Genomic DNA, 25,055 nt, shown 5'->3' with positions numbered 1-25,055 from the left:
TCTTACAGGCGATCAGGGTCATGTAAAATAAGAGTAACAATAGTACTATCTAGTGCAGATTATCACCTGATTTGGCATATAGTGTTAAAGCATTTAATATTAGTATTGTTGCGATTTTAGGGATTTATATGGGGCCAACTTATGCTGCAGTGCTCTACAATATTATAAAAGGGGTAAATTTAATGATAAATGGGACAATTGCAACTTTTACATGAGTATAGGTTAATGAGGACACTGCTTTCAAACAGGCTTTCAGTCTAGAGGAGGTGAGGTATAAAAACACAATACAAAGGGTATCGAGGGGGATAGCAATTAAACAACAAGCAGGAAATGCAGCAGTACTGTAGGAAAGAGTAGAGTGTGTCCCTTTAGAAGAGAGCAATAGACAGGTTTGTGAACTAGACGCTACTCAGCTTTTCTGAAGAGATCAGTTCTGAGGGACTTCTTAAATGATTGAAGACTAGGGGAGAGTCTGATGGGGTAGGCAGGCTGTTCTAAATAGAAGGAGCCACTCACACCTTTGGGAGCGTATGAATACAACTCCAATATTAAAGGCATTGCTTATGTAATCGGGTGACACCAACTTCTTGAGCTGGATACATTCTCAGACACTCCAAGCCATTAAATATACATGTATTAAATTCCTCGTTAATATCAAAGTTACAGGGAGTGCAGAATTATTAGGCAAATTTGTATTTTGACCACATCATCCTCTTTATGCATGTTGTCTTACTCCAAGCTGTATAGGCTCGAAAGCCTACTACCAATTAAGCATATTAGGTGATGTGCATCTCTGTAATGAGAAGGGGTGTGGTCTAATGACATCAACACCCTATATCAGGTGTGCATAATTATTAGGCAACTTCCTTTCCTTTGGCAAAATGGGTCAAAAGAAGGACTTGACAGGCTCAGAAAAGTAAAAAATAGTGAGATATCTTGCAGAGGGATGCAGCACTCTTAAAATTGCAAAGCTTCTGAAGCGTGATCATCGAACAATCAAGCGTTTCATTCAAAATAGTCAACAGGGTCGCAAGAAGCGTGTGGAAAAACCAAGGCGCAAAATAACTGCCCATGAACTGAGAAAAGTCAAGCGTGCAGCTGCCAAGATGCCACTTGCCACCCGTTTGGCCATATTTCAGAGCTGCAACATCACTGGAGTGCCCAAAAGCACGAGGTGTGCAATACTCAGAGACATGGCCATGGTAAGAAAGGCTGAAAGACGACCACCACTGAACAAGACACACAAGCTGAAACTGGGCCAAGAAATATCTCAAGACTGATTTTTAAGGTTTTATGGACTGATGAAATGAGAGTGAGTCTTGATGGGCCAGAGGGATGGGCCCGTGGCTGGATAGGGCAGAGAGCTCCAGTCCGACTCAGACACCAGCAAGGTGGAGGTGGAGTACTGGTTTGGGCTGGTATCATCAAAAATGAGCTTGTGGGGCCTTTTCGGGTTGAGGATGGAGTCAAGCTCAACTCCCAGTCCTACTGCCAGTTTCTGGAAGACACCTTCTTCAAGCAGTGGTACAGGAAGAAGTCTGCATCCTTCAAGAAAAACATGATTTTCATGCAGGACAATGCTCCATCACACGCGTCCAAGTACTCCACAGCGTGGCTGGCAAGAAAGGGTATAAAAGAAGAAAATCTAATGACATGACATCAAATGTGAGATTTACAAGGAGGGAAAACAGTACACCTCTCTGAACAGTGTCAGGGAGGCTGTGGTTGCTTCTGCACGCAATGTTGATGGTGAACAGATCAAAACACTGACAGAATCCATGGATGGCAGGCTTTTGAGTGTCCTTGCAAAGAAAGGTGGCTATATTGGTCACTGATTTGTTTTTGTTTTGTTTTTGAATGTCAGAAATGTATATTTGTGAATGTTGAGATGTTATATTGGTTTCACTGGTAAAAATAAATAATTGAAATGGGTATATATTTGTTTTTTGTTAAGTTGCCTAATAATTATGCACAGTAATAGTCACCTGCACACACAGATATCCCCCTAAAATAGCTAAAAACAAACTAAAAACTACTTCCAAAAATATTCAGCTTTGATTTAATGAGTTTTTTGGCTTCATTGAGAACATGGTTGTTGTTCAATAATAACATTAATCCTCAAAAATACAACTTGCCTAATAATTCTGCACTCCCTGTATTGATACATTGATAATTTAAACTCTTAGCACCTTGCTTAAAAACTGTGTGAGATACTATTTATCTACTTATAAAATATTCTACCAGAAAAGTTACATTGAGATTTTTCTAATTTTCAAGAATGTCCTGGCCCACAAACATTTCATTGTTACAATTGAGTACAATATAATATTAAAAATACAACATAATATTAAAATACACAAATAGATATTTAACACAGAACAGGTAAGAACTTATATTAAACCATTATTACAGGTGCATTCTGTATTGACAAATATTGACAGAGATCTCTTAATGGATTTTAGCTTGGAGGTTTGATTGTGTCCGTTAGATTATTCCATAATTGCGGTGCTCTGTAGAATAATGAGGATGAAGCCACTTTCTTTTTGTATTGTGGTATACTAAGTAAAGTGTTTGTACTGGATTGGAGGTTATAGGAGGTGGGAGCAGTTGGGGAGAGCATGCTACTCAGTAAGGGTGGGTGCTTCCAAGAAAAGCTCTTAAACACAAAGATGGAAAGATGAAGGGTGCGTCTGGATTCCAGTAGTATCCAGTTTAGCTCTTTCAGCATAGAAAGACAATAGAACCTGCTTTCAATCCACATAAGCCAAGAGGGTGCTTAGCTAGACCAAGAGCCAGAAGCAACCCAACAGAATATAGATACCAGTTGAAGAATAAGGTCCAGGCACTGCAATGCTTTATTGGAACCAAAGAAATGTTTCGACCACCTTACCAAAGACCCTCTAGAGGGTCAAAATGATGCAGTGATTCTTTGGTTCCAAAAAAATGCTCCTATAGAGCATTTGAGTGCCTGGACCTTTTTCAATTGGTGGGTCGTGTAATTACATTGTAGTACAAAGCAGCAGAATGAGTTATACAAAGTAATAAGTTTATGAAGATGGGTTTGCAGAAAGGAAATCAAAGGTAACAGGGGTGTTATGAGGGGTGATTTTTATGGACTTATCAACATAAATAACAATGCCTTCTCCTCTTTTTGCTCTGTCATTTTCAAAGCATGAACACCCATGCATTGCAATGGTAGAGTCAGGTATTTTTGCTGTTAACTATGATTCTGAGAGCACAACCATTTTGGGTTTGTAATAGAAACACCAAGCTTGTAGCGCTTCCAGCTCAGAGAGTAAGCTGCAGATGTTAAAGTGTACCAAAGAGAGACCTTTTTTAGCGTGGAGACCAGGTATTGAATCAGCAGGCGGACCAGGGCTTGACTCCACATTATTTGCAAGCACAAGTAGCATAGGAATTTGGGCATCATTTTTTTTGGTAGTATTGTGTATTGGAGATTTTATAACTTGGGGTGGGGGTTGGAGGGCTGGATTTTAACACTCTCCATTAGTACTCAGCAGATAAGTTACAGAAACAGAGCAGGTCATGGTGGATTAGAATTTTTTTACAGCTTGAAGTCTATGCATGTGGTGGTAGAGATTGGACTGAGGAAATGGTTCCCAAGAATAAGTGTATAGACATAATCATGTTAGTGGTATGTACAGGAGCAGAGCCAGCCTTAGGCCTTTATGTGCCCTATGCGAAAAAATCTTCACAGCGCCTTTAAGTTCTGGGTAGAGAATAATGAAATCCTGCGCCCCGGCCTGGTGTTCTATTAGATTTACCACTTCCCACCCGGCCATGTGTGGGGTGTGTCAGCCATATGGCGCCCCCTGCTGCCATTGTGCCCTGTGTGGTTGCCCTGTGTGGTTGCACAGCTGGCACACCCCTAAGGCCGGCCCTGTACAGGAGATGTAGAGATGAAAACTAGTAAGGAAGGTAGTGGATATTTTGAGTGGGAGTAGTACTTACAGGAAATATATGATTAGGTAAAGCACACAAACATAAAAGCAGCATGCACAGCAGTGTAATGACGATGATGACTGGAGAGCTGTCTGCAGGTTTCCGCTTTTGCGAACTCCCTTGGTAAACTCTTATGTTTAATAGCATCATCAGAGGTTGTAGTGGCAGGGCTGTATCGGTGATTTCTCTGATTGTGCGGTGTATCATCTGCAAATATGGAACAATGAGTGGGCACGTCCACCAAATATGGAGTCCCGTGCCTATTTCCGTTCCGCATCTCCAGCATTCACCGGGTATTGACTCGTGTACATGCCAAAGGATATCTGGGGTCCTATACCAGTGCGTCAATATTTTATAGTTGCATTCTTGGTATTTTAAGTTTATATTCCCTCTGGGCATCAGCTGGTTGGTTACATCTTATTCCATTCGAGGTCTGTGAGTTCGACCCCTGTCTCCCTCTCCAAACGCTCTGTGAAGCCCAGTGGGCTCCTGTCTCCGCTTTGCAATAGCGTGGACAGAAACAAAGTGATTTAACTCGTAAATGGCAGTGAATTGAGCAGTGAAATCTGTGAGGCATGATCTAAACACTTAAACTGCTTTATTAAGCTAAAGTTGTTTAACCCCTTAAGGACCAAACTTCTGGAATAAAAGGAAATCATGACATGTCACACATGTCATGTGTCCTTAAGGGGTTAAGTGACTATAATGTTTCTTTAAAGCCTGCACTACATGATGGCATAGAGCCATAGACCATCATGCAGTCCTTAAAGGGTTAACTAAATGCAATGAAGGAGTTTTTTTTGGGGGGGGGGGGGAAGAGGTGTATTTTTATTTTTTTTCATTTTTAAAATTATTGTCCTTTTTTTTTTTTAACATGTTGGATTATAGAACAGATGACAGATCTCAAAGAAAAAAGTATTTATCTTTAAATATGGGCTCGAAAGTGGAGCAATGTGTTTGTTGGGAAACTACACAATTAGATGGTTTATTTTTCAAGCTTATTTTGGAGTTTTAACATTTTTTCTCCCCCTCCAGATGTTATGTTCTATATGCTGATGGAGGCCGAATGGAAAGGATTAAATCTCTGGATCTGGTCCATACGGTTAAACTAGATTTTATAAGGTTGGAATCTATTCCCAAAACACATCATGGTGGTGGAGGTCAGTGTTGTCAATTATTAGTCTAATGCAAGGAGATATCTGATGTTTTAATAGAACACTCCGGTCACCATAACAACTTCATCTAAATTACCTTGTTATGGTGTCAGGGGGCCCCTGGACGCACTTTTACCTTAGGGATTTAAATCATTCTCTAGCAGTTTAACCCCAATGTTTGTCTCCAGTGCTGATCTGCAGCTCACCCAGGTGGCATTCGTTTTCTGGTATCAGTAGCTCCCCATTGATAAAAAAGAAACATATCTCTTTTTTAATCAATTAGGAGCTACTTGGTTCAGAGCGACAGCTGACCACCTGGGGGGGGGGGAGGGCTCCTGGCACCATAACAACTTCCTTCAGATGCAAATGCTATGGTGACCGTAATATCCCTTTAAGACTAGGATAATTATTCTGGAAATTCAAGTGAAATAAACTTGAATTGCAATTTTAAAGTTAAATAGTCAAGTTGTATCTATAGTTGAATTCTAGAATTTTTCCAAATCAGCGCTTTCTGCTACCATTTGCAATTATTTTTTAATTCAGTACAAGTCAGTGTTTCGTGAATAAACATCATGGACTTTTTCTACTTTTGTACACTTACCTCTTAGCAACAACAGATGTAGAGCCTATTCATCTATCCCTCATGATTTTTAAAAAATATTTATTGTATTGGATAATTTACTCAATACTCAGTAACTGCTAGGGATGTGCATGGGGAAAAAATTGGTTCGGTTCTTCCGAAATTCGGGACTTCGGCACTTCGGAAGTTCGGGACTTCGGCACTTCAGAACTTCGGGACTTTGGAATTTCGGTACTTCAGATGTTCTCTTGCAGCCGCTTAGTAGATAACTCCCCAATTCCCACGGTATTAGAGGGCTATCTACCAAAAGGCTGAAAGACCTAAATTGGTATTTCAGCCAAATTTACTAATACTAAGTAAAAATTACTTAGTATTAGTACATTCTGCTCTACTCGCTATACTTGCTAAAGTAAAATAAAAGCGGTGGGTGGGGGCCCTAAACTACTTGAAGGGGGGGACCTATTGTCCTTCCCCCAGCCCCCACCCCTGAGCGTTGAGTGGGGGCCCTAAAATACTTCAAAGGGGATTGGAACCTTGTGTCCTCCCCCGTAGCCCCCACCGCCTGAGTGGAGGGTGGGGGCCCTAAAGTAAAATAAAAAGGGGGGAACTATTGTTCTCCCCCCGGTCCCCACCCCTGAGCAGCAGGTGGGGGCCCTAAATAAAAATGCTGCCCCCCCCCAGGTGACTAGGGGTCACCAATCCACTAGTCACCCCCTCCCAAAAAAATGTTTAAATCCCTACCTACCACCCTCACCCTAAAAATAGTGAGGGGAGAACAATAACTAAGTACCTGTAAAAAAAAACAAAAAACTTACCATGTCTTCTTTTTTCTAAAATCTTTTTTTTTCAGCCCCAGAAAAGGCCAAATAAAATATCCATTGCACTTTAAAAAAAAAACCATGGAGGGCACCGCGCAGACTGAGCTCCGCAGGGCAGGGGAAGGCTTATAAAGCCTTGCCCCGCCCTGCAATTAGGCTCAGAGCACTCTGGTTGGTTTAAGCCAGGGGTCCTCAAACTCCGGCACCCCACATGTTGCTGAACTACAACTCCCATGATTCTTTGAATTACATAGACAGCCAGAGAATTATGGGAGTTGTAGTTCAGCAACATCTGGGGGGCCGGAGTTTGAGGACCCCTGGTTTATTTTTATTTTTTTTTATTTTTTTTTTAAATTCTTTATTTTGTTCGTGCAGAGAGAAAACATGCAAGTTGCACTGCCACAACAGCTGGTGCAGATCTATTGGCATTCACATATGTTACATGGCATTAGAGACATTGCACTTTTTTTTTTTTTTTAAAGTGAAAAAAACAATCAGGTTAGCATCATATACTTCCTAACCACCTAGAATGAACAGTCGCTTTGTCTACCGCTTGATAGCGTGGTTTAGGACAAAATAAAGGTGAGGGTCATGCTAAAAACATAGTTTTATAGGCTTAAGTCGGGGATGAACGGCTACGTGCCCGGTCTACTCATGTTAGCGCCCAGTGCGTTGAAACAGGAAGGATATAACACAACAAGTTTAAGAGGTAACTAGGAGTCGGAGCTCAGGTAATACGGTGCCGTTGCTCACTGTGCCCCAACAATAATTGTCAGTGTTCTGAGTGACATGTTAAAACAGTGTTAAGGCATGTATCATGCTTGAGATATAACATGGGTAAGACTGTCGTGGAGTAAATATGAGTGAACTGCTTGGGCATTGCTCAATTGCTTGATTACCTGCTAAAGAAGGATACATTCTAAATAAGGTACCATCCTAAATAAGGCACGATTGCGTTTGCTTGTGTAATTACTGCGCTACTGCCCGTTTGGTATGTCGCATCTTACAGTTAAGTTACTAGTTTTATAGTTGCTTGCTGAATAGTTCAGTCACAGTGAAGCTCCCTAGTGGCTCAGCTCAGTGTTGCATTTCAGTACATGACACAAAATACTATCGCTTGTAACTTTCTGAATAATGGTTTCTACGCTATGTCATAAGCTAGTCAAACATAAAATAATTATACTAAACATACAAAACATACATGCGTCGGACATAATAACTCTTAGCTTCTTTGGAGTTTACACAATATATAATTATTACAGTAAATCGTGCTAGGCTAAGTGTGCACCCACCACTACTAGTTGTGCATATGATTATAGGTGTATTGCACCTTTTTATAATGCATCACAATTCTGTAGGGCAGCATAAGGCTTATGTGTGCGCATGGAACAGGGTTAGTAAATCGATTGTGTGTTATAGTATAAGCTAGTGGGTTATCTGCATTACGCTGGGAGATAATACAGATAAATATGTAAATAAGAGTCGCGGTGGCAATAACTATTGAAGTAAAAAGTCACTGGTAACGTTCTGTCACAACGGCAGTAACTGAAGAAAAGTTTTGTGCTCACTAGATGCGAGTGTTGTGTACATTATAGACCTGCATACTTAAAGAAAGTTCAGCCAATCCCTGTCAGCGGCATAGCTGTAAGTTGTACGCTTGTGGTGTTGTAGCTTGCCACTAATTAAACATGGAGAGGGTTGCGCTTTCACGTTTATGCCGTACATAGTAACAGTAGTACATATTAACGGCAGTATGAGTCTATCTTGTGGTATCGTGCTGATGTGGGGCAAAGTCTGTTTCAGCTGCAGGGACGTGGTGGCGTGGCAATAGGCCATCCAGCAATGAGGCTTTGAGAGTCATCCGATGCCTCTAGTTGGCAGGGGTATGGCACCAGCCGGTGGATTCCAAGGGGCCTCGGTGCCGCAGACCAACGGAACAGGTGGGCCTCCGCCTCTCGGTCTCCGGCAATTACCTCGGGTGGCATGGGCATGTCCTTGGTGGCTTGCCGGTCTCTTTGTTCCCCATTGTGATCTGATGATTAGTGTCTCTGCTTTTTTCCTTAATGTGGGAGTTAAGCCCTTTTGTACCCTTGTTGCGGCCGAGAAGCGTTGTCGGCGGCTCCTGACTGTGCAGGCCGCGAGCTGAGCTTGGGACCTCCGAGTGCGTCTCACTATCTTGTGTGGTGGTGGGTCGTGAGTGGGGGTTCCCTTGGTTTGTCGGGACCCTGGCAGGCATTGACGGGTGCGCGGACCGCGGCCCTGAAGTCCAGGCTTGGTTACCGCACTCCTCTGTTGATGCTCACGGGGAGGCGGCCTGGTGGAGCCCTTCAGGGTCGGTGGAGGTGTAGGTAAGGGCAGACGAGGGTCCTTTGTGGCTGTTCGGGTCCGAGTCATTGTGGCCCACAAGCGTGCCCAAAAATTATTGAAGGCTGCTGTTATGCGGTCTTCTTGGCAGGTCCCGCTTGCCTGTCGCTCTGGTCGAGGTTTTGTGAGTGTAGGCCCAGGAGCTTTATCGGCAGCCTCCATCTTGAGTGCCGATTGCGAGTTGCGTATAGTCCTGTGGCACCATGTAATGTGGACCGGGATGACCCCCGCCGGTCCATAGGGGGGGGGACGTGGGCCCAGTAGTGAGTCTGCCGAGTGTGAAAGCGGCAGGAGAGCGGCCGTCTCTCCCGCGCCTCTCGAGTAAGTAGGCCGCATGTTGGCGCCGAGCAGGGCATCGCTGTTTGAGGTGTCCTTCTGTAGGGCTCGGTGTCCTCTGCTCGGTTTCAGCATCCCGGTGCCCGATTTGGGTGTCTATTTTGGCAGAGAACTGTGATTATTGTTTGTGGGCCCAGGAGCTGCTGCTTCTTGCGTCCGCTCAACTCAGCGGTCAGGCCCCGCCCCCCGAGGACCCCTGGTTTAAGCCATCCAATCAGAGTGCTCTGACAGGTAAATGAAGAGACTGACAGGTACTGTTCTGTGTCATTTTACACAGCATGGGAAAGTTCTTTGGAATTTTCCCACGCTGTGCAATTTGACTCATCACAACACTCTGATTAGTTGATTGAAAGTCGGGGGAACATAAGTCAGGGATTTTTTCCCGTCTGATTTTTTTTGCGCTTTGGTATTTTTTTTTTCAAGTGCAACGGTTAATATGTATTTTTATTTGGCCTTTTCTGGTGCTGAAAAAATAAGATTTTAGAAAAAAGAAGACATCAAATGGTCATTTTTATTTCTTTTTTTTTTTGTTTTTACTGGTACTTAGTTATTGTTCCCCCTCACTATTTTTAGGGTGAGGGGGGTAGTGATTTAAATAATTTTTGGGGGAGGGGTGACCAGGGGATTGGGGACCCCTAGTCACATGGGGGGCATTTTTATTTAGGGCGGGTGGGGGCCGTAAGGGAGGACAATAGGTCCCCCCCCCCGTTTTATTTTACTTTAGGTCCCCACCAGGCGCTCAGGGGAGGGGGTTAGGGGGGAGTACAATAGGTCCCCCCTTATTCTAATTTAGGGGCCCCACCCACCGCTCAGGGGTTGGGGCCTGGAGGGGAGGACAATAGGTGCCTCCACTTATTCTAATTTAGGGCCCCTACCCACAGCTCAGGGGTGGGTGCCGGGGGGAGGACAATAGGTCCCCCCCTTATTCTTCTTTAGGGCCCCCACCTGCTGCTCAGGTATGGGGGCCAGGGGGAGGACAATAGGTCCCCCCTTTGAAGCATTTTAGGGCCCCCACCCACTGCTCAGGGGTGAGGGCCGGGGGAAGGACAATAGGTCCCCACTCCCCTTATTTTACTTTAGGGCCCCAAACCTCCGCTCAGGGGTGGGCATTAGGTTCCCCCTTTAGTTTAAAAGCCCGCACTCGCGCGTCATGGCTCGGGGGGGGGGGGGGGGTTTTGGAGAGGAGGTTTTTTGTGTGTTTTTTTTAACAGTGAGCAGCCACAGGCTGCTAACTGTTTAATAGACATGCCCCTATTTGCAGTATAGCGAGTAGGGGTAGCATTTACTAATACTAAGTAATTTTTCTTAGTATTAGTAAATTTGGCTGAAAGACCAAATTAGGTCACTAGGTCTTTCAGCCTTTTGGTAGCTAGCTCCCTAATACCATGGGAATTAGGGAGTTAGCTACTTACTCGTCCCCATCCATTGACTGTAATGGAAGTAACTTACATTTTATATGAATGTGTGTTACTTGATTGTTGTAAGTGTTGCTAATGCTTACAGCTGAATCCTGGCTATGTTTGTATACTTTTTATTTAAACTGGTATACAGTGTAACATTCTTCATTCTTCCACTTCGGCACTTCGACACTTCGGCAACTTCGGAATTTCTGCACTTCCACAGTTCGGAACTTGGGCAATTCAACTATTCGGACATTCGGAACGAAACGAATTGCACATGTCTAGTAACTGCTATTCTTTTATTACTGTATTACTTCACATTTTATCATTCTTTATTGACTTGTCTGTGCCTCACATTTTGTTCCAAACTGAGACTTTAACAGGGTTATCCACTAAAATGAAAATTTGAAGTAAATTCTAAGTGACTTTCAAATTAAAGGCCAGAGTAGCCGAAGCGAAAGCATAGCTAACTTTGAGAAATTTTCAATTTTGGCTATTTTAACCTTACATTTGAAAATCACTATGAATTCACATTCCATTCTCACTTTAGTTAATAACCCTGTATGCTTTTCTTAACGTGTGTTAGGAAATGGGGCTGATTTACTAACCAGGAATTGTGCAGTTTTGCAAATTTTAGACCAAATTAGCAAATGAAACATAATTGAGTTGGATTTATGTTTTTAAGTTCGCTACTTTGGGTTCTAATTTGGATTTCTCTTCTCAATGTTCCACAATTCCCTGTTCAGGAATTAAACCTCTAAGTGCTCAGGACTGACTGCTTTTAAATCGATCTAGTTATGTTTTTTGTAACTGGTGTTCTGTCATTTTCCCTCCTGCTGTTCTTTAAAAGCATTTGAACTTGTATTTGAGCTGTCCACGTCTGTTGGAGAGATTGACAATGAAATGTATGTAGAATATCCTCTCTCACAACTATTAATAAATGTCTGTTTTATCAGTGTCATTCAGCCATCCGACTCACTGAGTGTAAGGGAGATAAAAGGAGGGGAGCTGGGTGAGACGAATTAGAAGAATAGAAACGAAAATCAATTAGTAGCATAGTAAAAAAGCAAGTGAGAGCTGAACATATTGATAGAGGAGAGTATATGCACACAACTAGAAGCTAGAGCTTGGAGATTTAATCATCCCATTACCAGACATTAACACATCCTCAGGGTTAGGGTAGATGCTTTCTGTGGAGTGTCAGGGAGGGGCATGTAGCAACATTCCTCTCCAAGCTAGTTGTCTCAGCATGAGCTGGGCGTCACTTTTTTTCCCAGCATGTTCCAACTGGAGAGTGGGATTGATGGTACTTTAGCAAGTAAAGGGAGCATGACAGAGAGAGTACAGCAACAGGATACAAGTCCACAGACCCAGAAAGATCTGTTCAGAGAAATATGACTGAGAGACGGTGGTGTGTGAGCAAACAGATACACAGGATAAGTCTGCTCATCCCTAATAGCCATGAGGTTCGTCCACTCTGTTTGCTGAGCAGCAATGCATTAAACCTACATTTCCTATAGAGAGCTCTTAAAGTGACAGAGAGCTGCAGCTGGCAGGCCATACAATGCAGCATCCTGCTGCAGAGCCCAAAGTGAATGCCACCTTCTCTGGTAAGTATCTGTGCTTTTACTGGTCTGTGATGCTTTTAAGAAGACAATGGTGAGAATGGCAGGGAGGGAATGGAAATGGGAATATTGTACAGCAAGGAAAGATACAGGGTGTATAGGGCTTCAACGTCCTTCACCACCAACTAGAAGTCTGGGGATGATGGGACTTGGAGTTGGGAATTCAGGTATTGTTATATATAGAAACTGTCCACACTACTTCTGTATACCTTATATAGTAACATCATTTTATGGTGTAAAAAATAATACAATTAAACTTTGAAGTGTTCCTTCTGCTCCTGACCAAAATGTAGGCATAACAAACACAATGTAGACTTTTCTTAAATTAAATTTAAATAGAAAAGAAAGAAAGAATTGATTTGTAAATGTTTCTTATTTCCAGAGCTAAAAAATAATTCTCTCGTAGGGGATTACTTTTTAAATTAGAACTTGCAAATAATGTATAAGAAAATTGCAAATTGGAATTCACTGTTTTCCAAGCTTGGCTACTTTGTCCTAAAATGTGCAATTGTTTTGTAAATTCTCTCTATTTTCCAGTTTAGTGTATAAACCCCTATGTGCTTTTGGGCTGATGTTTTCTCTAAGGACATGAATGCAGAATTGTGTTCACTGGTAAATGAAAAACAGATTGGCAACAATAAAAATAAACAGAGCTTTAAAAATGTGAACAAGCAGAGCGCAGTGTTATTCAATGGGGAATGTGTTATCATGCAAGAATTTCTGATATATTTAGCCAATCGTCATAAAATGTCCTTGTTACAATATGTTCTAAGAAGTACTGGTACTTTCTAATTATAGTCGACTTTGGTTTCACTATACCAGTTACAGTTATTACTGACCATTTTGAAAATGTGTTAATCAATATAGACAACTAGTATTTCATGGAATTTGCAGAGTTGACTGTGTGAAAGTAAGGACTCCCCAAGGGTACGAGATAAGTGCATCTAATGGATTTACGCAAACCTGCTTCTTGATTATTGAATGAACATGTATTGAAAGGGCCATGTGTGACAGTAGTAGGAAATAGATATGGTAGAGACCTCACCATTCATAAATGGTTTTCACAAAAGTAAGAATTCAAGGTGAATCCCAAATTTATGGCCAGAACAGCTGAATGGAATCATGGCTGATTTAGAGGATTTTTACAGCTTAGCTATTTTGACTGTAAATTTAAAATTCACTTTGCAATCACTTTGAATTTCACTTTAGTCACCAACCCTGGTAGAGTTAAGCCATGAATTACAGCCGCATCATTTTTTTATAGTGTGATTTGAGTGGGTCTGAGTGGGTCTGTATGAGTGGTTCTAACAGGGTTAATTGCTAAAGTGAGAATTTCACATTTGAAACAAACGTAGTGTTTTGAATTTAAAACCAAAATGGTTTAATTGGAAACATAGCTGATTTTGAAAATGATTTCAGCTCAGCCATTTTTCCCCTAAATTTGAAATCACGTTAAATTCTTGTCAATCAGTTCTCACCTTGTAAATAACCTTGTAAGCGTCTGGGTGTTAAAAGTCTGTGTAAGAATTATTGAGAGAGTGTGACGAATTATAACGAGTCATAAAAAGTGATATATTTCACATTTAATATTATATTTCAATAACAAGTTTGTATCTATAACAATACCTGACTTACCAACTCCCAGTCTTATCATTACTTTAATGGGCATCTGAATGCCAGAGATTTTTTTTATAATACTTCAGTATTTTAGAAGTAGTGTTCATAAGCTGCACTAGGATTGCCAGAACCACCATGATTTCTTAAAATATTTTACAGGCGATACATAAAAAGAGCTGCCCTGTAGTATGTAGAAATCATATACTGCACAAGGGAAGGGCTTTTGTTTATCAAGACAGTATTCAAGGCATGGCTAATCTAAGCACTTCCTTCCCACTAGTCCAGAAAGTCTAGACTAGAGAATGCTAACAATCAATAGGTCTACAATGAAAGCAACATTCCAAGCACCATGACCACTACAGCACAGTAACAGTTTCACAACATATCTTGGCCAGTGGCGTCACCAGGATTGGTAAAGTAAGGCTGTCACTCGCTCATGAGAGTGTGTGATATGCGTGATGGGTGTGTTGTCTGATGGGTCCAGATATGTGTAATGATTCTGTGTGGGATCCAAATACCTGGTGGTCCAGCACAGGGGGAGGTTGATGATAATTCTCTGATGGTTCTTGTAGAGTGCATGTCTGCATCTCCAGCTAGTGCCAACCATATTTTTCTCTCCTTCCGGTACAGAGCTCTTTGAGGGAGTCAGAGTGCAGTCTGGAAATCCCCTACAGAGGGCACTGGAACTGAGAGGGAGCAGTTAATATGCTCTGCACCAGGGAATTATTTGTATTTAATATATTGCCAGACAGACAATATAATAAATTAGCCTTGTGTTGCACCAATAAGAGCAGGCTGAGTGACATGGGAATGGTGTGTTGCTAGCTGAGATAAATTGAAAGGGAGTGGGGAGATAAATTGAAAGGGGGGGAGGAGATAAATTGAAAGGGGGGGAGATAAATTGAAAGGGGGGGAGAAAATTGAAAGGGAGGGGAGAGATACATTGAAAGGGGGGAGATAAATTGAAAGGGAGGGAGGGGAGATAAATAAAAGGGGGGGGATAAATTGAAAGGGAGGGGGGAGATAAATTGAAAGGGAGGGAGGGGAGATAAATTGAAAGGGGGGAGATAAATTGAAAGGGAGGGGGGAGATAAATTGAAAGGGAGGGGGGAGATAAATTAAAAAAGGGGGGAGATAAATTGAAAGGGAGGGGGGGGAATTAAATTGAAAGGGGGGGGGATAAATTGAAAGGGAGGGGGATAAATTGAAAGGGAACGGATGGGAATTGAAAGGGGGAGATAAATTGAAATGGGGGGATACATTAAAAGGGATGGGGGGAATAAATCGACAGGGAGGGTGGAGGGATAAATTGACAGGGAGGGTGGGGGGGGGGGTAAATTGGCAGGGAGGGTGGGGGGGATAAATTGACAGGGAGGGTGGGGGGATAAATTGAAATGGGGGAAATTGACACGGGGGAAATAAATTGACAGGGAGGGGAGGAAGAAATTGACAGGGAGGGGGAATGAGAGTGGGGAGGGGAGAAGAGAGTGACAACAGGGGAGAAGAGAGTAACAATGGGGGAGAAGAGAGGGACAAGCAGGGGAGAAGAGAGTGACAAGGGAGGGGGGAAAAGAGAGAGACAAGGGGGGGGAGAAGAGAGTGAATAAGGAGGGGGGAGAGATTGACACCCATCACACACACACACAATGCACCCCTTACACACAGAAAAAAACACATGCATTACACAAACAGACACACACACACACACACAAGCAATGCAACCCTTACACACAACGCATCCCTTGCACACACAGAAACACACATCGCATTTCTTACACACACTCAATGAACCCCTTACAGACGCACACACACTGCATCCCGTACATACACAGAAACATACCTTGCAGCCCTTACACATACAAACACAGATTCACACAATGCATTCCTTACACACATATCAGGACATGCCCTACACACTCCACCCCCTGTGAACAAACTCATTGGTGGAACATGAAGGTGGACCCTGGGACCCAGACCTTGAGCTGTGTAAAAGGCCCCCAAAAAATGGAGCTGCTTCCCGTTCTCCCAGAACATTGATTTTTGTGACCACAGTTACAAACAGCCTCCAGAGAGCCTGTTCTACACCAGACCAGTGGAGCCAGACTGCAGCTAGAGCCCATCATCATCCTCATCTGGTTGTAAGTAGGCAATCTAGTATATTATTCGTGGCACTAATCTCTAATTTACCTCACATTAAAGAAACACTATATTCCCCAGAACCACATCAGCTTAATGTAGTGGTTCTGGTGTCTATAGCCTGTCCCTGCAGGCCTTTTAATGTTAGTTAACATGGCAGATCATATGGATGGGGCATTGTGATGTCACATGAGGGGGGGGGGGGGCGGCAAACTTTACTTTTGCCTAGGGCGGCAAAAATCCTTGCACCAGCCCTGCCTGCAGGTGCAGCCAGACACAAGTAGGCATAGACAGACAGGTTCTTACATAGCCACATGCAAGCACACACAGGCATAGATAAACACACACAGGTACATGAATGCATATTTACACGCACACAGTCACACAGAGACAACCAGTCATAAACAGGCACAGATAGACAGAGACTGGAAAAGACAGGCACACACAGTAGTCACACACAGACAGATTTACATACAAAGGTATAGACAGACACAAACAGGCACAGACTGACACGGGCAGGTACACATATATACATAAGGCACACACAAGCGTACATGCACAAACAGGCACACACAGGTAAATACACACAGGTATGCATAGACAGACACACAGGCACAAAGACAGACACACACATGCATATTTACACACCATGAAAAAGAATACTGGCTCTCTTGAAAGCTGTCTTCATACAGGGGCTGAGGGAAAGGCAGGTGGCTAGCCGGTAACTGTTTCAGGGCCAGTGACAGCAAGCCTTTGGTAGGTTTGCTCTTCTTTGTCCAGGTCCACAGACCTTTCTGCCCAGCTTCTCTATGCTCTCAATGCCGTTCCTCAGTCAATTTAATTTAAGACCAGAAGAAGCATAGTAATAGAGAAACACAGGGAATATAATAAAGTGTCATAATCCCTATATTTCTATCACTGTGCTACTCCCACTCCCGGCCAACTCGATGATAGTGGGTACGGAGAGCAGTGGAGCAGACAGGCGGAAGACTCAGGGCCACAGGTCCCCACATTTAGGGCTGTAGACCCCAGTCCCCCTGGCAACACTGAGCATCCTGGGCACTCCTGTCACTATAACAACTACAGTGCTTTGTAGTGGTTATGATACTTGGAATATTGGAACCCGAGTCTCCAAAATGGAAGTCTGACCTAGACAGTGATTTAGATATCCCCCCTCTGTTGGTGTCGCTTGGTGTAGTCCACACCCCTTGCACTCCCATTGCACGCCTTGGGTCTGCTAGGTGTTGGACGCTTCCTCCATTGTGAGCTGGAAGCATCTGCATGAGCTCACCCCTGTGGCATGCAGCCAATGACTAATCCCAGCACGACTGGATTTAGCTCAATGCAATGAGCTGCCAACTCTCATGGAGGAGGTGACCAGCGCCTGCTGGCCCCATGTAAGTGATCAATTGTTAACAAACAGTTTAACTTCTTACATTTCGGAGGTGCCTGGGGACTCCTGTCACTATAACAACTACAGTGCTTTGTAGTGGGTATGATACTTGGAATATTGGAACCTGAGCGGAAATACAAGTAAAGCAACATGTATTCCTAACACTATAGTGTTGTACTAGCTATTTAGGTTTCGTCTCCCCACCTCACTTTGCACCCCCCCACCACCGAGAAGAGTAAAAAGGTTTTAACTTAGATTTTCTCCATCACCACGCTGCCCTTGCTGCAGCTGGCTTTTCCTCAATGGCTGAAATCATGAATCTTGATGATCCCATAGGAAAGCATTTGGAGGATACTGCGCATGTGTGGCAAATCACAGTGCTGCGCCAGTCATTATCTCCTCATAGAGAGGCATTAAAATCATTGCATGTCTATGGGGAGCATTCAACTTCTCCATGGAGATGCTGAACGTAGGTGCTGCACATAGTACAGCACTGAAATAGGAAGTACCTCTAGTGGCCGTCTGAGTGACAGCACCTAGAATATTACTAGGCAGCAAGATAAACACTACCTTTTCTCTGCGTTGCTGAGCCTGAAGGGACACCACAACTACTACATTAAAATTAAGTTGTTATGGTGCCAGGAGGTCCCTGGCACTGGCTCACCTTTCAGGGTTAAACCACTCTCGATTCAGTTAACCCCAAAATCTGTGTGCCAGCGCTGTGTATCCCTGACTCTCTGCAATTCCATTTTCTCCAAATCTTTAAACCAGAAGGCTCTTGCAGGATAGAGAAGCAGCGCCGCTAATTGTCTGAAAACAGTTAGCTGACACTTTCATTCAGTCAGTGACTCCCAATTGATAAAACTGGCTTGACCATCAGGGACTTTAACTCTCAATGGGCCACAATGATTCATAGCCCCTCGATTCAAAGCAGGAAGTGAGGGAAAACCAGAAAACACACAAACACTTTACATACACCACACATATTATATATGTCCAGTAAGCATTACAAACATCACACACATTACACACTGCCAGCAACAGGGCCGGTGCAAGGATTTCTGCCGCCCTAGGCAAATATCCATTTTGCCGGCCCTTCATGAAAGCAAATACAATCTCACAGAGGCTTATTCTCTAAACTCTGAATTGCAGTGAGTTGAAAACCAAATTGCAAAGTTTAAACAAAAACAGCTGAACTGTAACTGTAGCCGAATTGGAAAATTCTTCTAGATCAGCTATTTTGGCCTAAATGTTGCCATATGGTTTCCAATTAGGTCTGCCTAATACACACATACTGCTTAAGGCATACATCCATAAATACACACTGCTTAATACCTACATCCATACACACACACTGCCTAATACCTACATCCATACACACATACTGCCTAATACATGCATCCATACACACCTACTGCTTAATACCTACATCCATACATACACTGCCTAATACCTACATCCATACACACATACTGCCTAATACATGCATCCATATACACATAATGCTTAATGCGTACATCCATACACCCATACTGCTTAATGCGTACATCTATAAATACACACTGCCTAATACCTACATCCATACACACATACTGCCTAATACATGCATCCATACACACCTACTGCTTAATACCTACATCCATACACACATACTGCTTAATACCTACATCCATACACACACTGCCTAATACCTACATCCATATACACATAATGCTTAATGCGTACATCCATACACCCATACTGCTTAATGCGTACATTTATAAACAGACACTGCCTAATACCTACATCCATACATACATACTGCCTAATACATGCATCCATATACACATAATGCTTAATGCGTACATCCATACACACATACTGCTTAATACCTACATCCATACACACACTGCCTAATACCTACATCCATACACACATACTGCCTAATACATGCATCCATATACACATAATGCTTAATGCGTACATCCATACACCCATACTGCTTAATGCGTACATCTATAAACACACACTGCCTAATACCTACATCCATACACACATACTGCCTAATACATGCATCTATATACACATAATGCTTAATGTGTACATCCATACACCCATACTGCTTAATGCGTACATCTATAAACACACACTGCCTAATACCTACATCCATACACACATACTGCCTAATACATGCATCCATACACACCTACTGCTTAATGTGTACATCCATACACACATATCGCTTAATGCATACATCCATACACACATATCGCTTAATGCATACATCCACACAGACACATACTGCCTAATACATGCATCCATACACACATACTGCCTAAAACCTAGATCCATACACACATGCTGCCTAATACATACATTGTTCATTGAATACATAATGTATTGCTGTGATAAATGATATATTCAATGCATTTGGTGAATTTAATTTATAATAAGACTTGCACATATGGCACACACACTGACAGACACATATAGATACTGACAGGCACACTCACTCACTGACAGATGCACACAGTCACTGACAGACACACACACACTGACAGACACACAGTCACTGACAGACACATACTCTACTGAAAGACACAAACACTCACAGCCACACACTCACTGACAAACAGACACACACTCACTCACTGACACGCAGACACACACAGACACAGACAGACATTCACTCACTGACACACATACTCATTGACATGCACACACACATACAGACAGACACTCGCTGACATATATACACTCACTAACTGATAGACAGACACACACACACAGACACACTCACTGACAGTCAAACAATCACACACTCACTGACACACACACTCACACAATTTTGTTTTTTGAGGCCCATCCAGCCTCCCTACCTCCCTGGGGTCCAGTGTGGTGCACCTCATCACTTCTCCCGCCCGATGTTTAGTATGCCGGGGCCTGAATGACATCATATTCCGGCTCCCGGCATCACAGAGGGCATGCACGGGAGAAGTGAGAAGCTGATTGAACAGCTTCCCTCGCCACCCACTTTTGCTTGCCTTCTCCTTCCCCCTCTCCTCCGGCATTTATCAGCAGAGCAGGCACCTGCCATCCTGGTAAGCAGGTGTCTGCTCTGCCATACCTAAAAAGGTATGGCTTCGGGGGCGCCCTAAGGTGGCTACGTCCTCCTGGAGGATCGGCCCGGCGCTGGGGGGGTGGCTGAAAAGCCGCTCACCCAGCGCTGTGGCCAAAGACAGGGGCAGCCCACCAAGAAAACATCCCAGTGGGCAGGCTGGCGCCATGGGAGAATGCCTAATTCACCTAACTGTTGCAATTTGATGAGATTGTGATGTGATTGTGATAAGTTTCATGTGTTTGGAGGCTGGTTGTGGGATTGCATGTATATAAACTGAGCTGATTGTGGTGTGGTGTTTTATGTAAAAGCTTGGTTTCAGTTGTGTTGTGTTCTGTTTGTGGTATAATATATATGTGGCTTTTGAGAATGTGTGTGTGTGTATAGGCACTGCAGTGAGTGTGTATAAGTGGTATAGTGTGTGTATAGGGGATACAGTGAGTGTGTGCATCGTGACTGTAGTATATGTGTGATGTAGTGTGTAGAGGCTGTAGAGAGTGTGTGTTTAGAGAATATAGTGTGTTTGTGTACAGGGGATTTAGTGTTTGCATATGTGATCCAAAGTGTGTATAGGGGATGCAGTGTGTGTAGGTGGTACAGTGTGTGTCTGTAGGGGATCTAGTATATTTAAGAGATACAGTGTGTGTAGGGGATATAGTATGTAGGGGATGTAGTGTGTGTGTGTGTGTGTGTGTATGTGTAGGTGTTGCAGTGTGTGTATAAGGGATGTAATGTCTATAGGTAATCCAGTGTGTGTATGTGTGGTGTGTGTGAGAGGTACAGTGTGTGTGAGGAATGCTGTGTGTGTGATGGAGATTTCCCCACCAGCTTGTGAAGGCAGACAGGTAGACCAGTTCTGCAAGGGCCGCATGGGGAGATCACTGTGGGGTAAACAAATAAAGAAACTATGATGATGGAGGCAGAGGGTTATTTACTACACACAGAATTTTCATAAAATAAATCTGAATGGAGAAACTGAGTCAGAAGGTTTTGACTATAGCTGAGTACGAGAATTTTTTCCAGATCAGCTTTTTTGTCTCAGTTTTCCCATCTAGATTTAATTTGCCAAATTCTGAGATTTGTGAGTATCCCTGTAAATGTCCAGGGCTCTAGGCACGTGCCCCAATCTGAAATAATTTTATGTGTCATAATCAGTAGATTGTTACAATGCACAAGTAGCTTGAACTGTCATTTTAGTCCATTGGACAAGTGTTTAAAATGCCCACACCAATTTTGAATAGTTCCACGGGAAGGTGTTTATTCCCCATATTATATCATCTGGATGGGGTAGGTCTTGGTGCTTACATAATCACAATCATAGGCTGTAGTAATTTTCTTGCTTGGAGCAACCATTTAAAGGTTTGCCTGACAGAATTAATAGATAATTATACACCTACAAAAATTATAATTTCCAACAAGAAGAGGATTTCTCTTTATTCCTTCAGAACACAGTATAGAGATGTTAGATAGATTCTGAATAATACATATATATATATATATATTTATTGAATTATTTATTTATTTTATTAACTTTATGTATTTTTATCTCCCTCTAGCTAACAAAGACATGTCAGAGATGAAAATGTGTGTCAATAGTTTTGGAAACGATACCCTTGTGAGTTCTCCAGCTTCACGCATTTCAGGTTCAATGTTCTTGGCTTTGGCAGCCTCTCTTGGTCTCCCTGGCAATGCTTTTATCATCTGGAGTATTTTGTGGAAAATGAAAGGACGGGAAAAATCTGTGACCTGCATTCTAATCCTCAACCTGGCAATTGCTGATGGGACCGTTCTTCTCCTTACCCCATTCTTTATTACCTTCTTGGTGCAGAAGAGCTGGATTTTTGGTCGAGCTGTTTGCAAAGTGGCCTATTATCTTTGTTGCCTTAACATGTACGCTAGCATTTTTATTATAGCACTAATGAGTATGGACCGGTTCCTAGCCGTCTTTCGGCCATACATGGCGCAGTCTCTCCGTAAAAGGGAGGTTGTAACAAAAGTTTTGTTGGCCATTTGGCTGTTGGCTGGTGCTTTGGCAATCCCTGCTTTTGCCTATCGAGAAGTAATTGAAAATAAAAAACTCAACTTTAGTATTTGTGAACCTTGCCATGCCAGCCCTGGAGACTCAATATTCCACTACACATTTGAGACCTTGGTGGCATTCCTGCTTCCTTTCCCCATCGTATGTGTCAGCTATGTCTTAGTTTTGGGGAAACTAAAGTCAAGCCGATTTGAACAGAGGTCACGGATAGAAAAGTTGATTGCAGCCATAATAGTGACTTTTGCTGTTCTTTGGCTCCCTTATCATGTGGTCAATGTAATACAAGTTGTTTCAAATTTGACCACTGGAAATTTATCTCAGAAACTGAAAAATGCCACTAAAGTGAGCCGAGCTGGAGTTACAGCCTTGGCTTTCTTCAGTGCCTGTGTTAACCCACTGCTGTATGCATTTGCAGCTTCAGACCTCTTCAAGATCTTTGGGGTCGGCTTTGTGGCAAAACTTCTTGAGGGAACTGTGGCAGAAATTCAGAAAAGAGTAAAGTCGCAACGAGATCTAGTCAAGGGTCTTGTTAGGATTGGAAGTCGGGGGGAGTCAGTCAATATGGAGGCAAAGAACGGGTTGAAAGAAGTAGCCTACAATGGGGAACTAGATGTTTTTGCACAAGCATCTGACTCCTAACTATGAAAGCACATGGACTGAAGTGAAGTTAAGCATGTTGACAACTAAAAACAATTCATTTGCATATCCAGATTAGCATGTACATGTGTAGTCTCAAACAACCATAATGGTGAATTTATACTACAACAGATATGTATCAACAGACATTGCATTTACTATGTGGAGCTGATGTTGGAGCTGATGTTGCCATGCAGATATTCCTACAAAACTAAGACAATTGGACAAGTGGAATTTAGACTTACAAAGTGAGCAATGAATGAAAGAGATATCATTTAAACATATTCTTACATACTTAGGTTTGCATAAACATATTGTAAGGTAACAGTAATGCGATTTTCTCTGATTAACTCTGTACTAAACCTACATTAGACTAATATTTCATATTACTTGTTCCACTCATGGTTTACTTTTCCTGCATCTCATTTGGATTTTATTCATTAAACTGGGAATTGTGGGGAACTGAGAAGAGAATTTTAAGTCAAAATGGACAAGCTGATGTTTTTTTTCAATTCACATGGTTACTCTCTCTGGGAATTCTTCATTTTTAATTATCAGGAATTCAAAGAAAATAAAAAAAAAAATAAGGTCAAAATAACCAATACTGGAAAAATACTGTGGACTATATCTTTACGCTAATTTGATCTAAATCTATTCCCTTTCAGTTCATTTGCAATTTCCTTTGTCAGTTTCCCATCATTCTTCAGATTATTATTTATTTAATTATTTATATTTCTCCCGTTTCTTGAATAAACCCCATGGTTGAGAAATGAGCGTTCCTTGGACCTGTGCAATATGTGTGAGAGAGATTCTATGTCTGTATTAAATAACTGGGAGTGCTGCTTGTTCATTGTAGGGCGTGCAAATGAATTAACTTGAGAGTGAGACTGCATGTATAAACAGAGCTACGTATACCTCTAATGCCACAGTAATGTTTGTCGATCTTTAAGAAAAATGCATTATTCAGTAAACGCACACAAGAGTGGTTTGACATAATGTACTTCCTCTCGTAGTATCTGCCTCTACTTGCCTACTTTGCTTCTCTCTCTAGGCTAGTAACACGGAAATGCACAAATATTGCCCATAAATCTTTGCCAGCATTACCTACATTTTTTTCTTTAACCAATGAAGTACTAGACTGCACACTTTACTCCGTCACATTGAGAGTATATGTGATAACTAAAAGTAATAAAGAAAAAAGGAATACACATTGCCTGCATGAATTGGTAGTTGTTTCAGAAATGACTAGGATATGATTAAGGTTGTTGTAATATCTTACTGACAAATGTGTCAGACATGTTGTAATACGTAAGGGCGAACTGTACTTGAACCACTGTTTCTTAAGAGATTACAAACAAACACAAAAATATGTTAAACCAATTCCCCCTTTTGTGACGAGTAGAAAATACATAATGTACTGTGCAGGACTGCATTGCTTTTAGGAAGCATTGTAGAATTATTTTATCATAATTATAAACTTATAAAATCTACATTTGGTCAATTTAAAATTAAAGTTCAGAGATAATGCCATATTTAGGAGAATTGGTTTCATATTTATTGTTGCCGAGTAACACTCGTTACCACTGCATGAAATCATCCAACAGACATGCTGGTACACCATTTCTGTGGGTGGAGGGGGGCACTGAGTCAGAATATTTTGTCAGTACAGATAAAAAAAAATGCTTATGAATATGGCAATGTTGTATTCAGGGATTTATCCACTAATAAAATAATTAGTCAACAATAGTTAATTTGTGATTTGCAGTATAACCAGCTTTTTATACATTTAGTTTCCAATTCACTACAATTCAGAGTTTAATGAATACATTCCATATACAAAAATGAAAAAAAAAAAAAAACACACACACTCTCTCCCTTGCATATATGTACAAGTACAT

At 42.1% G+C, this 25,055-nt stretch overlaps 1 protein-coding gene across 1 annotated transcript; it reads left to right on the top strand.

Annotated features, from left to right (window-relative positions):
* Positions 1-11,831: 11,831 nt before the first annotated feature.
* LOC134611196 (leukotriene B4 receptor 2-like) lies at positions 11,832-24,541 on the top strand. The gene is made up of 2 exons (XM_063454836.1): positions 11,832-12,225; positions 22,040-24,541. Exons 1-2 carry the CDS (start codon positions 12,180-12,182, stop codon positions 23,158-23,160), a joined length of 1,167 nt encoding a protein of 388 aa, XP_063310906.1. The 5' UTR covers positions 11,832-12,179; the 3' UTR covers positions 23,161-24,541.
* The last annotated feature ends 514 nt before the right edge of the window (positions 24,542-25,055 follow it).

Source organism: Pelobates fuscus, chromosome 5, assembly GCF_036172605.1.
Source record: "Pelobates fuscus isolate aPelFus1 chromosome 5, aPelFus1.pri, whole genome shotgun sequence".
Lineage (NCBI taxonomy): Eukaryota > Metazoa > Chordata > Amphibia > Anura > Pelobatidae > Pelobates > Pelobates fuscus.
This window is presented reverse-complemented; position numbering and strand designations above follow the sequence as displayed.

Bases quoted from the DNA above. Each gene is read 5' to 3' on its own strand.
- LOC134611196 (XM_063454836.1), top strand. From the start codon at position 12,180: ATGCAGCATCCTGCTGCAGAGCCCAAAGTGAATGCCACCTTCTCTG. The intron at 12,226-22,039 runs GTAAGTATCTGT...ATCTCCCTCTAG, and splicing joins AGTGAATGCCACCTTCTCTG to CTAACAAAGACATGTCAGAG.